General features: G+C 41.4%; 1 protein-coding gene across 2 annotated transcripts; it reads right to left on the bottom strand.

Moving 5' to 3' along the window:
- Positions 1-8,775: 8,775 nt before the first annotated feature.
- Positions 8,776-14,467, bottom strand: LOC142935551 (uncharacterized). Of its 2 annotated transcripts, XM_076079976.1 has the most exons (3): positions 12,001-14,467; positions 11,078-11,498; positions 8,776-10,491 (listed from the first exon to the last, which is right to left on the bottom strand). In XM_076079976.1, exons 2-3 carry the CDS (start codon positions 11,389-11,391, stop codon positions 10,026-10,028), a joined length of 780 nt encoding a protein of 259 aa, XP_075936091.1. In that variant the 5' UTR covers positions 11,392-11,498; positions 12,001-14,467; the 3' UTR covers positions 8,776-10,025. The 2 variants fall into 2 exon arrangements, with proteins under 2 accessions (XP_075936091.1, XP_075936093.1); XM_076079978.1 differs by lacking the exon at positions 12,001-14,467 and having other exon boundaries at positions 11,078-11,994.
- Positions 14,468-15,713: the final 1,246 nt, after the last annotated feature.

Below are 15,713 nucleotides of genomic sequence, written 5' to 3'. Positions count from 1 at the left end.
CAGACAGCGTGAAAAAAGATGATTTTAAAAACCTTAGAGTTACTTAAAGGGAACTAAAATAAAATATCCATGTTAAGGGGTTAATACGTAGTACTTATTCATTTAAATTAATCACAGTGGGACTTTAGTTTTTGCCCTGCAACAGAAAATGTGTCACCCTCCTCAAAGTGTCTTCAAACAACATCCTGAGCCCCCAAAGTGTTTCCCCTGAGCTCCACCTGCAGTCTGATCCTCTCATATCATGCATGTGTGGATCTGCCGCTATCTCGGGGCTGATGTGAAACAAAGACAATCCTTATTACAGTTTGAAAAAAAAGAATTCCAGGGGTGGGGGGGGGGGGGGGGGGGGGGGGTCTCCGATGTGGTGGGTGGGTGCGGGATAACAGACAGACAGTCAGATAGAACCCCCACCCCCCCCCCCCCCCCCCCACACACACACACACACTCATCCCCACACACGTCATGAAAAGGTTGCTGTTGACGTGGTCGAGGTGCTTCTCGTAGAGCATTTTCTCTGCCCTTTTCCTCCATCACTCACAGCCTCATAACATATAAGTCCATCTTAAAAATGGCTGTGAAGGGGGCGCACGGATGGATGCTGGAGAGGTGGTCGCCATAGCGACATATGGTGGATGCAAACACCGGGGACGGAGGAGCAATTACCTGATCAAAGGCCTGCTGCCAGGCAGGCATACAGAGGTGTGTGTGAGGGGCCCACAGCTGGCAGCTACCGCAGACAATAAGCAGGTGTGGTTTTTATTCTTCTTCTTTGGCTTAGAGTGTTACACTGTGACTGCTGCTGTACAGTAGGTCTGTGTCCTGTGATCCTCTCTCAACAAGAGTGCCACAAACTTTTTTTTAAAGTTGTTTTTCTCCTTTTATTTGCCAATAAGTAACCCAACAAGGTTATTACACTGACCTTTTCCAATTCTGTCTGACAGGATCACATACACATGTGTTCTGTTTCAGTTTGCGTCATTCAAGCTATGATGTTTCGATTGACTGAAATATCAAAAAGAAAAAGTCCGAGTTTTATTTCATGGCCGCAAATGGAAATATTGTAGATGTATTGAGCATCAATTCCAAACACATTTTCCCAAAATTCAGCCTGAAATATTTGGTATCTTTGTAAATATATAAATGTCCATAAGGTTTTAAAATAAAGTTTGAACAAAGTTTTCCTGCATGAAACGAGTGCTTGTCCTGCCAGAGGTTAAAGGATAACTTTGGTTACAACATGGGTTCATTGCTGAGATCTACAGAGACATTGATAGTGCTGTAGTAGTCAACAAAGAGGACAATGAGCTCACGTCTTCATGCTTTTTCTGGTACTTAGGGGCTTTAACCTAGAGGGAGTTTATATTCCACAGTTTCAATTTAATAAAACAAGTAATGACTAAATAATTGATTAAAGGATTAGCATTTCTTCAGTGTGCAGACCACAGAAAATCCAAACAAACAGGTCAAAATGACACTGGAAAAAATATGTAACGTCTTTGTGTGGCATTGTGGGGACTTGAAATCCCAACCTCAGTATTGCTACAATCACGGCTCCGGCTCCAGACATCACTGAAAACAAGTTAGACGGGCAAGAAGCATGAGCAGTCAGATAACAAGGCCTACCTACATTTTGCCAGCAAACTAAATGGATAGAGGTGTGATGGTAAACAATCAGTTGTCATGCTGAATCACCATTTCTAAAATTGTTTTACTGAAAAGAAAAGTGAAATATGCTGCTTGGCTGTAAACAGTATAATAAAGTATTATAGTGAGCACAGACTCACTCCTCTGAGCGTCTGTAAATCCATCAATATCACAGAGAAATCAGTAATAAAGAACATTTTCAGTTGAGCCAAACAACACTTTTTCCCCCTGCAGTACGGCACCGCGTTATTGTGTGCTGTCACATCGAGACAAAATATAAAAAGAAAAACACCAAAGTCCGTATTGATGGATTTCCTCCACAAGACAATTCTTAATGCTGTCTCTTCAATGCCCAGTTCCTCATGTTTCACAGTCACATTAGTCCTTTTGACAAGTGACATTTCAAAACACAATTCCTCAAAACAACAGCAAACAGCAGCTTGAGGACAAACATCACCTGCTGACTAAATCATTACACATTGCAAATTCAACGAAGTCACTTGTGTAATGTGCAGGACCATATTAAAGACTCCAAAGCACTGTAACACTACATGGAATATTGCAGATGTTTGTGTATTCGCCAGGTTTCCTCAGAGACTGCGGCCAAGAGCACTTGGCTGTAATCACCTTGCCTATTGGAGGAGGTGAAGAGTGTGGATCCATTTTCTTCCACACACTCTTGAACTATTCAGCCATGTTTCCCTTACGGAGGCGCCGACGGCGTGCTGCTGTCAGAGGAATTACGTTACGGGCTTCCACGGCCTCGCAGGGATAAACCCTTCCTCGTCTTTTTTTTTTTTTTTAGTTCTTCTCGAAACGGTTGTTGCTAACAAGCTTAAAGGAAAAAAGCAGAACAGGAGCTGCAGATGATTCTCTCTTAAAAGGAAACAACCTTACATTTAAAATAGCACTTATATGTATTTTATAGGAAATATAGGGGGCAAGACAAAAATACAATTCATTATATAAGGAGAATATAGGTTCTAAGAATAAATTATTTTGGGAATAAACAACAGCATATGAACTCAACAAAACAAACTAACCTTTACCTATTTTTTAATAATATAGCTCATATTATGAGGGGACTTTTTCTGAAAATGTAATTAAATTACAGACTTGTAAAATAAATCATTAAAATAAACTATTAGTCCTACGTAGGAACATTTTTGTAATGCTGGCGACCCTCTGACTTCAAAGTGAGTCAATGTAACGTTTACTGAACAGTGGCCACAAAGGCTACAATTGACATTCATGAAATTAATGCTGAATGTCAAACTACTCAGCGCTTGATATTTTCAACCACTTGCTTGGACCAAAAGTTACTTGTCCAAAATGCAAAATGTAAGCCTGTTAATAAATCAATAAAATCATACAAAACCAAAAATGAACATGATCTCCTTAAAGCCAAAAGACTCCATTGACAGAATCAGCTCCGTTATTCAGACATGCAGCACTGTGCTGCCCACCGTACAATAACAGCAGCACAGGTGGAGAAGGGTCATGAAGCCAGCAAGGTGATCCAGTGAAGTAGTTATATAGCATTTGTTTATTAGCCAACATTAGCCACCACAAGCTACCGGTCATACCAAACCAAGTGACCTGCAATTGTTTATTATAAGTTGCATTGTGTTGCTTTAAGTAGTGTTATGACTCAGCAATACATTATTATCTACTCACAGGCCGGAGCCACAACAAGCGTCAGTAATGCTCCATCACTCTAACTCATACAGTAACAATTAACTCTCTCACAGCGCTTTTCATCAATGCAATTAATACTTTGCTTCCTTTAATTAAAATCACTCTGTCGACTCAGCGAACTTCAGATCCAAAGGTATACAGTTTTGAGAGTGTAACTTGTTGACGGGGATCCTGTAAAACATGATTGCTGGTCGTGCACCAGTGTCTCTCCCGTAGCTTTGAGCAAGCAAATGAAGTCTCTGCTGTGAGGTCGTGATGTTTTTACGGGGCTCCTCCAACAACAATGAAGTCAGGACTGATGGCGTATACGTCTTTATGAAATGAACTTCACCAACCCGCGGGCGGTTTTTGTCTGGTGCTGTGGCCCTGCAATTGAGCTGAACTGAAGTAAAAGGAAAATATAATTTACATCCGAACTTCAGCGGTCATGGTCCGGCTTCGGTATTTCAATTTTCAAATGTTTTTCAATGTTTTTGTTCTTTCAGAAGCTGCTATCCCCCGTATTTGAATTCCTCTCTCAAATCTTAAAGGGTGGTCTGTTTTCGTCTCGCTCAGCCCGACCCTATACTCAACCTGTAGCAGCTGTCGGTGATGTCACTTAGTTTTGGAGCATTCATTTTAAGTAAGACATCAAACAGAGGCTCAGTGTTTGTTGTCGTGGTGTTTTATACCCACTGCAGGTGTTTCTTCTCTGGATGTGTCAGCTAATTGCATTTACTGAGAGTTGCAGGTGAAAATATGAAATGCAAAGTTATGGCAATTTTCAAAATGTTATTATTTTGGCGTCTCATTTTTCTTATTTTGCTTATTCAAAAAAATACTCACATTCTTAAACAAATGTGAGTATTAAAAGCTTGTGATGGATTGTTGACACTTTACTTTAAGCCTCCCCTAAAATTAGTGCTTATAAATATTAAATATACATTTAATAAATTGTTTATAAAACACTATTAGGTAGTTATAAGCAGCTATACGGATATTTTAAGTGTATTTTGCACAGTATATGACAATAATTGATATATTTTATATAATTACAACTGTGTTTTACTCTTTTTTTTTTTTACTTTCATACAGCAGTACTCCACTTCTGGCCACAAGAGGTTGCTATTTTCAACACTTGTATGTGCTCACAACCACAGTAGTGTGTTATACATCTATTATGTTTATATACTGCCTATAAATAGTGGGACAAGTGCCTTGTTTTTCTCCTTTTAGGAGAAACAATACCAAGAGCTAAAGATGCTTTCTTATAACATTGAGGGGAAGTCTGTATTTGACTTACTATAGCGGGACAGTGTGTTGTTTGGGCCTGCCTGACCAACCTTATGTGTCCAGAACAAGATATTACAACAGGTTCTGGCCTGTCCATACATTTTGCAGTTGAAGGTCTATATAGGTATATATATTTTTTGACCACTAAGTGGTTTCGCAGTCCGTGTTCATTTGCCGCAAACAGCCAATGCACCAACTGTATAACTCGCCAGAAACTCAAATCATTTTTCATTCTTTTTCTCCATTTTCTTCTCCTTTTTACTCTTATCTTTGTATGTTAATTCATTTCACGTATAAAGCCTTGAGAGGAGAACCATTATTTTAGCTGAAGTTGAAACATTTTCATGTTGAGTGGATGTGCCATTAGCTCGATTTGCGCTGTCTCTGGTCAAATTAGTGTCTATTTCTCTCTTTTCACTGATTAAATTAGCAATCATCTTTAAGATTCACCGAACACGTCTTCAGAACAGCTAAATCATCGGTACGTTTGTTCTGTCAAAACATAGTACTCTATCATAGGTGTAATGAATATATCAGCCTAGGGGACTCTAGGGGCTTAAAAGTTGTCGTCTTGCTGGACATTATCTGTCTAATTCTAGTTTACAACACTCATAAAGTAGACACAAATGCATAGAAATGAATAATATTTTCATGAACACTGTTGGTGTAATCACTGCGAGGGGACTATGCCTGTTAAACAGGCAGTGAACATATATCCCAGGGTAGATTTGTTCATTAATCTATTGTGGTCAGTTCCTACATAGTAAAAAGTGATTTTGAATGTTAAATAACATCACAACACAACATTTTAAAGCACAGCATCATTTGAAAACAGCGAGCATGTGTCACTTGGCAGAGCAATTTCCAGATGTCCTCACGCAGAGTTATTAAGGATAGATCAATGCATGACATTTTCCATCTGAAGATTTTGACTGCATGATTCCATCATTATCTGAGATTTGCCTTTCCCTTATGGTTAAATATCATGCAGATTGTTGTTAAGATCACTGTGTTAAAGGATAACTCTGAACATATTCCATCATTTTCTTACTGCCAATAAATCATATAAAAAGACCAGAACCACCCTACTATAAGGTATTGTTTGCATCAAATGCCTGATATATGTTACTAGCCACAGGGTTAATTGTTCCCAAACACAACTATTATAAAAGCATGAAACATCAAACTTTAGGTGTTTATCTTATTTATTTATATTAAACAGAGAAACTCTGATGGGATGAATGTTAAGAAACTAAAGAAATGTTATGCTGATTTGGTCATGACAGCAGGTAGACATAACATAGACGTGTGTTTGTGAAATAATGATCAGAACATTTGTTTTATATTGTGTTTAGAACTCTGGGTCTTTGCCATGATGATAGAAAATATGGTTTTAACTTCCGGTGGCTGTGCTACATTTTTAAATCATCTTGTTTACCTTTTTATAATATAAATTGTGTCACTCAGAAGATGTGTCTGTATAATTAATGAGCCCATATATTTATAAAATGTACGATCTCAACTCAACTGACCACGTGTATTGGCATTAAAACTTCCATCAAAACTGAATGTGTTCCAACTAGGTGGCAACCTCCGGTTTTGGCTAATGCAGGAGTGTCTCTACTGACCAGCAGGGGGCGACTCCTCCGGTTGCAAAAAGAAGTCTGATTGTATAGAAGTCTGTGAGAAAGTGACTCTACTTCTCACTTGATTTATTACCTCAGTAAACATTGTAAACATGAGTTTATGGTCTCTATCTCTTCAATACAGCATGATGTTCAATTAGTAGATTATGGTCCATTTAGAGTCACATAGACCATAAAGCGGAGTATGCTTTAGGGCGGGCTTACTGCGATTGACAGGTCGCTGCCGCTACCAAAGCCGTATACCGCGTCTTTACGTCACTCTTCTGCATTCCAAATATGGTCACCTCCGTTCATTGGTTGCGAAAAAAAACACATTGCGACGGCTGTAGTTCAAGATGGCGACTGCGAAATCGCCAAACTGGAGTCTTTAAACCGGCAGTCCACAAACCAATGGGTGAAGTCACGATGACTACATCCACTTCTTATATACAGTCTATTGTTTCAACTCAATGGTCAATCAAATTAAATGTACACTGATGTCATCAGGAGATGTTTCGCCTCCACTTCACCGCACTTGCCTCTCAGTTTTACCATTAAAGGACTTGTTTTGGTAGCATGCAGGGGTGACGACACTGAGGCCAAATTGGAAAAATTACCATTTCCTCTCACTGTGGCAGCAGAGATGAGAAGAGGACTCATGCAATTACCAACAATCTGCACTTTGAGTTAAGTGCTTCTGGGACAAACAATCATTTAGGGAGTCAGCATCAGATTGATGAACCAGCAGAGTGTCAACTATAAAACAAATCTGTTCCACACAAAACTGTCTTTACATTTATTTCAGGAACAAGGACACGCAGTTTAGTTAAAAGTTCTCTATCAGGAATTCAGAGCATATCTATATCCTCCACACGGCTCTCAACATGGCGACGGTTGAGCCGGCGGCTCGCAGCTAACAGTGGCAACAGCACTAACTGGAAAAGTTAACCGAGGCCAGCACAGTGATTTTGGGGCTATTTTTGTCATTGTATTTTTCCATATTAAAGGTCCGTCTCTGAAGAAGGAGTGAGAGCCGCCATGGAGCCGCTGCAGCGCGCCAGCTGCTTAGCGTGAAGCTGACAGGGCGGAAAGAGACAGCGGAGGGAAAACAGCGTGTAGAGCCGCCATATTTTCACATCTTACTCAGTGAATTAAGGATTTAGTTTGACCAAACAAGCGTTGATTGTTGGAACAGTGGAACGACTAACAGACTGGTCTTGGTGTGTTTGAATTTAGTTTCGGAGCAGTTTGAATGATGTGTGTTTTCGATGAGGTAGTGTCTTAGATCGTAGTAAAAACTTGAATTCTGAAGGTGTACGGTTGTATCTTTTGGTTTAAGTGTAAGAGTGATGCTTGTGTGCAATGCAATACGCACTACGTTTACCATCAGCACTGATTGGACAGCCACACAAAAGGTGGTGAATTCTCCCACTACAGAATCCTCAGGTTAGCTGCAGACGGAAAAACAGCTCCCTCTGGTGGAGAAACTGCAAAATATGAATGGATGAGTGAGTGAGTAACAAACCAGTTCTAATAGGTGCTTTAAGTTATACTATACATGCATAAATTGCATTTAAAAATGTCATACCCACCTGCTTATGAGAACCAAAAAATCGATGACAGTGGCCCAAGGTGTATTTTTACCGCAGTATGAAGAGTTTCTGTGATCATTCTAAAATGGATAAATAACAGTTGAGATGTAAACCCCCAATTAATATTATTCAGATCCAGAACACAAACACATTCATCCTTCCATGACCTTCCCTCGTTTGATTTAATTGCAGCAGCCGTATATTGTTACAAATGTCTTTCCTGCTCAGCTTACAATGCTGCAGTACATGCAGGGATTGAGTTAACTGGCTTTTAGTACGGAGACAGCGGCCTCACTAACGGACTTTGATACAGAAGAGACTGAGGAGGAACGGCACGCGAGGTCTCGGTTTTCAGCAGAAAACAACAAACTAGCACCAAGTAAAATAGCGTCGCTCATGAATTTACAAACTATTGTTGAATTATAAATGAGAGGCATGCTGGGTAAACATTGTTAAATAGAAAGAAAATTCAACTTAACAGCTTGTTAGGGTCAAGGTGGATGCTCGGGCTGTCATATCCACAAAAGACAGATGTTTCCTGTGTGTCGGCTGGGCTACTTTAGAGAGCGATCAATCTGTAAATGTCTTCGTCTGAGTCACAGAGGAACACGTTATTAAGATGTTGCACCTGTACTAATTGTATCTTTGTTGTACTGTGATTTTGAATGTGTTAAAGAGACAAATGAACAATTTAAAATGCATGTCTGAGATTGTGAGAATTGTTTGAATAAAAAAAACATCTTCTGAGTCATGATGTAAGACTGTCAGTGAAGGAAATGCAAAGTAAGACTGCTACAGAGAGAGAATCAGAGGAAACACAGAGAGTGGTGAGAAACAGGGAGGGACCCTGCCATGGAAAACCGGCTGAGGAAATGCCTCCCATTTGGGGAAACAATGGGCTCTCCTACAATGACATTGAACAAATGAAGACAATACTGTATATCTCAGGAATATTAATTATCAGCATTTAAGGGGAAAAAAATGAAGCTAAGCCAACAAATTAAAGGTCAGGACTCTCTCACAGATAATATATTTGGTTGCGAGGCATTACAGAGGGAGAACGTTTGGTCGACTTGTATTTTTTTTGTTGTGGAATGCAGGAACACCTTCAGAGTTCACACCATATGAACTTTATATCAGGTTTCTCTGATGCTGCCCTGTGTAGCGCCATACTTTATCAACTCATCTTTCATCACTTCATCTCATTCTCACAAGCTGTGAGCTGTGAGCTGTGGGCTGCGACTAAAGTCTTCTTTTCTTTTGGAAAATACACATATTCGTCTGCTGGGGAAAAATAAAATGAGAAGATAACACTCTAATATTTATAAGCATGATAAAAAAATAGCCTCTCTCTGTCAAATTGTAAAAATAATATATATATATATTTATATAAAACAACAGCTTGCTGATTTACACAAGGTTATGTACCAAGCTACTTTTTGACAATTTCCTGGAGTCCAGTGCCCAGCATGCTCTGTATTGTGGTTAAAGTTCTCCAGAAAGCCTACCGTTTTACAATTTCAGGAAAGTTCCACGATGGAGGTTTCTCTGACTTAATTTAAAACAAAGCAAACTATGATGAAGATTAGCATCTCTCAAATTGAAGCACTCCTCTCTCTACATAATTGGAGTGACAGTTGTAAACCTCACTGATCTTGGTCTGAAAGTGATTGGTTAACAGAAGAGCAAAAGCTGTGGTTACTGTATTAGGTGTTGTAGCAGATGAGGTATCAGCCGTGACACACTGTAACCCTACCAGTAACTACTGATAACAGGCATTCTGTTCGGCAAAGTTGCTATTAACAATATAAACCAAAACACTAAAGATGATACTGGAGATTGTGAGACTCTCAATGATGAGCACTTATCAAGGCAGAGCATATAAGCATGAACTTTCTTATATACCTCCAGAACAAGTGTCAGAAAACACGTGAGATTGGAGAAGTTCTTTTGGGAAAAACTGTCACATACTTCTTCCACCAGTCTAAATTAAGATACAACTCCACTTTCCAATGGACCAAAACATAATTACAGATGTTTTGCTCCTAACTGCAATTTTCTTGCAGAGGTCTGGCACAAAGTCCAGTACACAGCATAAAGCACTCCAACCAAACAATCATCTCCGGGTGATAATCAGTTCGTCAGCAGTGTTTTTCACCATGTTGACGTCTCCAGTCATGTTCTGCCTCAAAGGTCAGAGAGATGAGTGCTCAAAAAGGATGACTTTTGATTGGTTGGAGAGGCTGGAGAGCCTGGAGGGCCTGAAAGCTCCGATCCGAGAGTACACATCTGCGTCTGAGCAGGCGCCCCACGACAGGTGAGGGCTGGGCGGGGTGGTGTGGATCGCAGGCAGGGGGAGAGGGAACGCCAGGACGGGAGGTGTTGGAGCGAGAGCAGGTGGAGTCTGCAGCAGTGGTGGAGGCAGGACAGGATGTGGGGGGAGTGGCAGAGGGGGCGGAGAATGCACCGGTGGGGGCGGAAGTGGGGCGATGACAGCGTTTGTCAAGGTGGTAACGGTTTGGTCAGGTTGTGTAGCTTCAGGGACCGCCCGTTCCTTGGTTGGCAGGTCCTGACACGACGCAGCGTGTTTGAGTGTGTAGGTGGCGGAGCGGTAGAAGCTGTAGTACTCTAGCGCGTGCCTCGCCCTGGCCAACATCAGCCTGCAGGACACAACACAAGTCAGACACAAGCCAGCACAAGTTTTTGTATTGTTTTCCTTTATTTATATATATATAAACTGTATATAAGAAGTGCAGCCGTAGTGACCGTGACGACACGCATTGGTTTTGAAGCCTCGAGTTCAACATTTTGGATGTCGCCATCTTGGTTTTTTGCAACCAGAAGTGGCACGAGAGGGTGGAGCTCAGTGCAACCAAACGCTTAATAAGACATTTTTTGGCAACCAAAATGTTATAAATAACTTTCGTGAAGCCCAAACACACAACGAAAACACTGACAACTCCGAGCCCGGACAACGCTGTGGTAGCAACCTGTCCATCACAAGATAGCTGCTATATTAATAACGCTAAGTGTGTGTCTCAACTATAGAGCCCATATTGTAATACCTGAAAGCTACCCCTGCAAGCCAATCAGACACGAATTATTCTTTGATTAAATGCACAAAAAGCTGTGAAGAAAACAGACTAACAGTAAGGAGGGTGTAAACAGCAGAACGGATTTGGTCTCATGGGATGCGGATCAAGTTGGTTTTGTTACATCACGTATCGCTCCGCGGCATGCACACACCTGTGTCTCAGCTGTAAGAGTTTGTACAGTAGCAGCAGAATTAAAGCTCCAGCCAGAATCACCAGAAGCACAGCCACCCTCGCATCCAAGCTCCAGCATGACTTCCCAGCGGGTCCGGGTGAGCTGCAGGTCCTGGGGGGTTGTGGTGTCTGGGGGGGTCCCTCCATACCTCGCTTAGGATTGATGATGGCCTGGACCAAGACGGGCTGGAGGGTGTCCAGCAGGGTTGGGTGTCGGCTCCCGAGTACATCAGTCTCAGGCTGGGGAGGGATCTGGAGAGAGGTGCTGCTGGTTGCCCGATGACCAACCGGCATCGCTGCCAGGATTGATCCAGAGGGGCTGAATAGTTTGATGTGACACACTCACAATGAGAAGTCTCTGAGGAAGCGGCTTCAGAAGGCTTTATTAACTGTTGGATGCTCTGTAACATAAAAAGGCTCCCAATCACTGCATGTTTCCAAATGAAGCATCTAACACAAGATAAAGAAAAATGTGCCTTTTGTGAGATTTTACATCTACTGTATACTCTATACTGAAAACAACTGCCTACTGTGGCCGAAAACAACACTATGAGAGCAGTGAGAGTGAACCAAAGCAGTAAACAATAGTCTGAAAACTCACAAACTTGGTTAAGCCGAGGGGAGCTGCAGAGTCAGCTGATGGGTTCAAAGCTAGGCCATAGGGTACCTAAATTATCATGATTTTATGAACAACCACGCACTAAATGGCTAATAATCTGAATATATTTAAATTTAACTGTGGTTGTTGGTCATGTCTTTGAACAAGTGTATTGATCTCAAATTAAATTTACTGTCTATCAATTGGAAAAATATAAGACAGAAAACAAAATTCCACTTCTAAAGGAAACCTGTCTTGAATTCAAGTAATGTTTGTCTGAAAATGCTACCAAAATTGAAACTTACTTCATTCAAACGTGATGGCGTTGCAGCAGGTACATTTAAAACAGAACGAAACAGAAAAACTGAACACAACAAGAGCGCTGGTTAAGAACTGAGTGGCGTTCCAGGACCAAATGCAAAGTCCTGAGCACACACCAATGGGAGGAAGCCAGTGAAAACAGCAGGAAACAGTGCACTTCCCTAACTCAGTATACAGAGATATGATTGGAGAGCACTTCCTATCGCCATGGATACAGGAAACTGGTCAAGGATGTCTTTCTTCCCCCCCCCCCCGAGGACTACATTTTGAGTTGTGTGGGTCTGAAGAAAACACACACGAGAGTACACACAAAAGATTCGTAGCGTACAACGGGTCTGCCCGGAAAAGAGAAACTTTTTAGGCAAGTCTTTCAGACGAGCTCTAATCCCTGCTTTATAATATCATTGCACATCATCCATCCATTTAAGATAACAAAGCAAATTGAGCCTCATATCAAGTATCAGCTGTTAGGATGAAAGTCAAAAACTTAAGATACAAAAAGAAGTCTTGTGTTAAGGCTTCTTTACTTTGATAAATCAGGGAACAAAACACCAAATAGCGTCTCTAGAGTAGTAGAGCCACACATACAGATCTGACCTTCAGATCGGAGCTTTATCTGGGGGGGGGGGGAATACGAACAAATTGAACAAAAGCAGTTTCGAAGCGAAAGGGAAACGGCTGTTTCAGTGCCACCGACGCAGCCCGCATTAGTCCCCGGCTGTGCCAGTGCAGGTCAACGGATGCAGAGAGATGGCGGCTGCCGTGAAAGGCTGGCCTGCTATCTGATTGAGCCAGTATTCAGGGGACGAATAAATGACACGCGGGCACAGAAAAGAGGCTCGCTCCGACGCAAGTCCTGCTCTCATTTATCTGTCTAATAAGTTTTGACGGCGGGCCGAAGCCGAGAGGGACACACTCTTAGCTCTGACTCAATATCCCTGCCTGGCACCCTCACAATCCTCTGATATTGGAGAACAGAGTAATATTGAAAGATCTGTTATCAGAAGCCCAATTGTAGTACGGTGGGAGGGAGCTGATCCGCCCAGACAGCTGATCTGCCCAGACAACCTGCTAGAAAGGGATTCTGGACCTGCACTGTTTCTTAAAACCACAAAGACGATAATAGAAACAAGTGTCTTCATTCTGATACCTTCAATTAGTGTGTTTATTCTTCATGGCTTTTCACATTCAGGTTTCTGGGTAGGTTCGTAAGAACAGGGCGTGGACAAAAGAAAATGAACATCTCATTGCCAGGGTTCTTGCATTAACAGTCCTTGTCATCTTCCCCCATATGCTATGTTAAACAACTAGCAGCTGGAAAGTTCACATTGCCTGGATGAACTTGAATTAGTTATTTTCCCAACACCAGTGAGTGCTGGGAGGAGCGGCTTGTCACTAACATCGGAATAGCCCGTCCACCTTAAAGGTCAGTCCACCTTAAGTGAGCCTGGGCCCTGGCTTGAGGAATTTGAGCATACATTTAACAACAAATAACTGTACACACACTGCACAGCTACGTTCACAGCTATAATTCAAATTTCTAATTTCTCGAACGCACACTCGCTTACATTACATACTCAATCTACGAGCTATTCCTTAATGTAGTTATATTTTAGTAAAACAAAAAAGGCATATGCTGTGAACACCCAGGTGTCAAAAGCCAACAATACTATTTGCAGCAGGGCAGAATAGCCAATATTACCACCCTGGTATATACAGCACGGCAGAGACAAGCACCAAGGTAGCCAACGATGCTCTTTGGACCTGACATTAGATACTGCATGTGAATATGTAGCCTACTTTTCCTAAACCTAACTAACTAGTTTTGTTGCCAAAACCTAACCAAACTGTCATTCAAAACTAATAATAATAATAATAATAATGAAAAAATTGAAAAATAATAAGTCAATTGAGTGTAAAAACAAGCTTTTCCAGGGAGCAAATCCTGAGTTTGATGCTTTCCTCCACCATACTCTCTTACGTACATGCTAACAATTGCTAAATGAAGTTGGTGAAAATAGCCAATTAGCTTCTGTGTGACTATCGTCACAGTGCAAAAGAAATCCTTAGTCCCGATGGGCCCACCGAGCAGGAACTCTGATATATAAAAAAGTGTAAATGTGTAATCTATACATCTAATAAACAACCAAACCTAAGCAGGTTTTTATGGTTTTTTGACCACCAGATCACAAATGAATGCTGCCTGGCATATATTCTATACGTGTGTTGTATTATTATTGTTAGGGATTCCTTTTCTGTGTGATGATGACGATGATGTGGCGACGATGACAACACACTAAAAAGGACGAAGGCAATGACGAGGATGGCGATGTAAGGAGGACGTTGATGAGGAGGAGGAGGATGAAAGTGAAAATGAGAAAGATAACGGTGATTGTGACAGTAATAAAGAAGAGAAGGACGATGATGCTGATAATGAGGAGGATGAAGATGCCGCTTTAACGTTGATTGTGCGCATATTAAAGACAGTGCATGTGAAAGGAGTTCAGTCGAGAGAATCGTCTACTTAATGATGATCAATCTATTCATGAGCTCTTCATGTGGAGAGCTCATGTGTGGAGCGACAGGCTGACGGAGCCAGCGGATGGCTGAAGTAGGAGTTCAGTGATTGGACTTTTGTTCTTTCGTGTGTATGACTAAAGACTACCAGGGAGATGTTAAGTGCTCTTTGACTGGCCGTCCACTGTTAACCTACACTGTTAAATACAAAGCTGTTCATCACATCCCGCTCACTGCAAACACCTACAAAAGTCTTTAAGTATAAGTGAGTGTGGGGGAGGAAAGGCAGGAAATGGAGCTTATGAGCATATAATCACACAATAGACTGTCTATGGGGGTGCATGGAAGTTTAATGAAGAATAAATCATCAATGTTTAGTTATGCAACAGCTTTATGTTATTAATAGAAAATGTGACTTTGAGGCTTGCACGATTTAACCCGTTGATACGGTATATAAAGGGGCTTATTAAGGGGATCACATACTGGCCAGATGTGACCAATCCATATTAGGTACAGTTTTCTATTCCGCTCCGCAGACAAGGTTGATCAAAAGCTGCTGATACGTCGTTTCCTGCTCCCCAATAAATTAATCAGAATATGAAATTCATAGGTCGTAGGCCTTTATAGTGAAACTGGATGTGCAAACAATGGCATTTACCGATAATATAAACGTCACCAAAAACGTACTAGATATAGAGGGGCCGTTCAGCTGAATATGTCTCGTCTACCTGACGCATTGATCCTTCATGTGACTGCGGTTTGTGCAACTTAGAATCTATGGCCTCTGCCATGGCTCTGACATATTAGTAGCCCAAATGTGCTGCGTATTAATACATCCATGGCGCTGTCCATGGTGCTAAAGTGGTAAACGGATTTGTAATGGAGACTTTAAAATATATATATATATATATAGCTGGGTGGGGTAATGCGCCCCCTAAACCTGAACTTCCTGTGAAGGACACTTATTTTGAAAAGGCACCATGCATGTACTTACCGTATATCGACACACCATCCCTGACACCAAAACTGCCACTTGTGGGGTACGTGGAGCTTCATAGTTTGAGGCTTAGTGCCACTGACCAAGCTACGTTGTTTGACACATTGGTGCAAGAATGTGTTGCCATTGGGTAGCTGTTAGACCATCTTTCCTTAAAGATACGAGGAGTCAGCACTTACCAGA

This window comes from Anarhichas minor, unplaced genomic scaffold, assembly GCF_050575085.1.
Source record: "Anarhichas minor isolate MPS153535 unplaced genomic scaffold, ASM5057508v1 ptg000073l, whole genome shotgun sequence".
NCBI classification, from domain to species: Eukaryota; Metazoa; Chordata; class Actinopteri; order Perciformes; family Anarhichadidae; genus Anarhichas; species Anarhichas minor.
The sequence above is the reverse complement of the archived record's forward strand: the minus strand, read 5'-3'. Positions and strand labels throughout refer to the sequence as shown.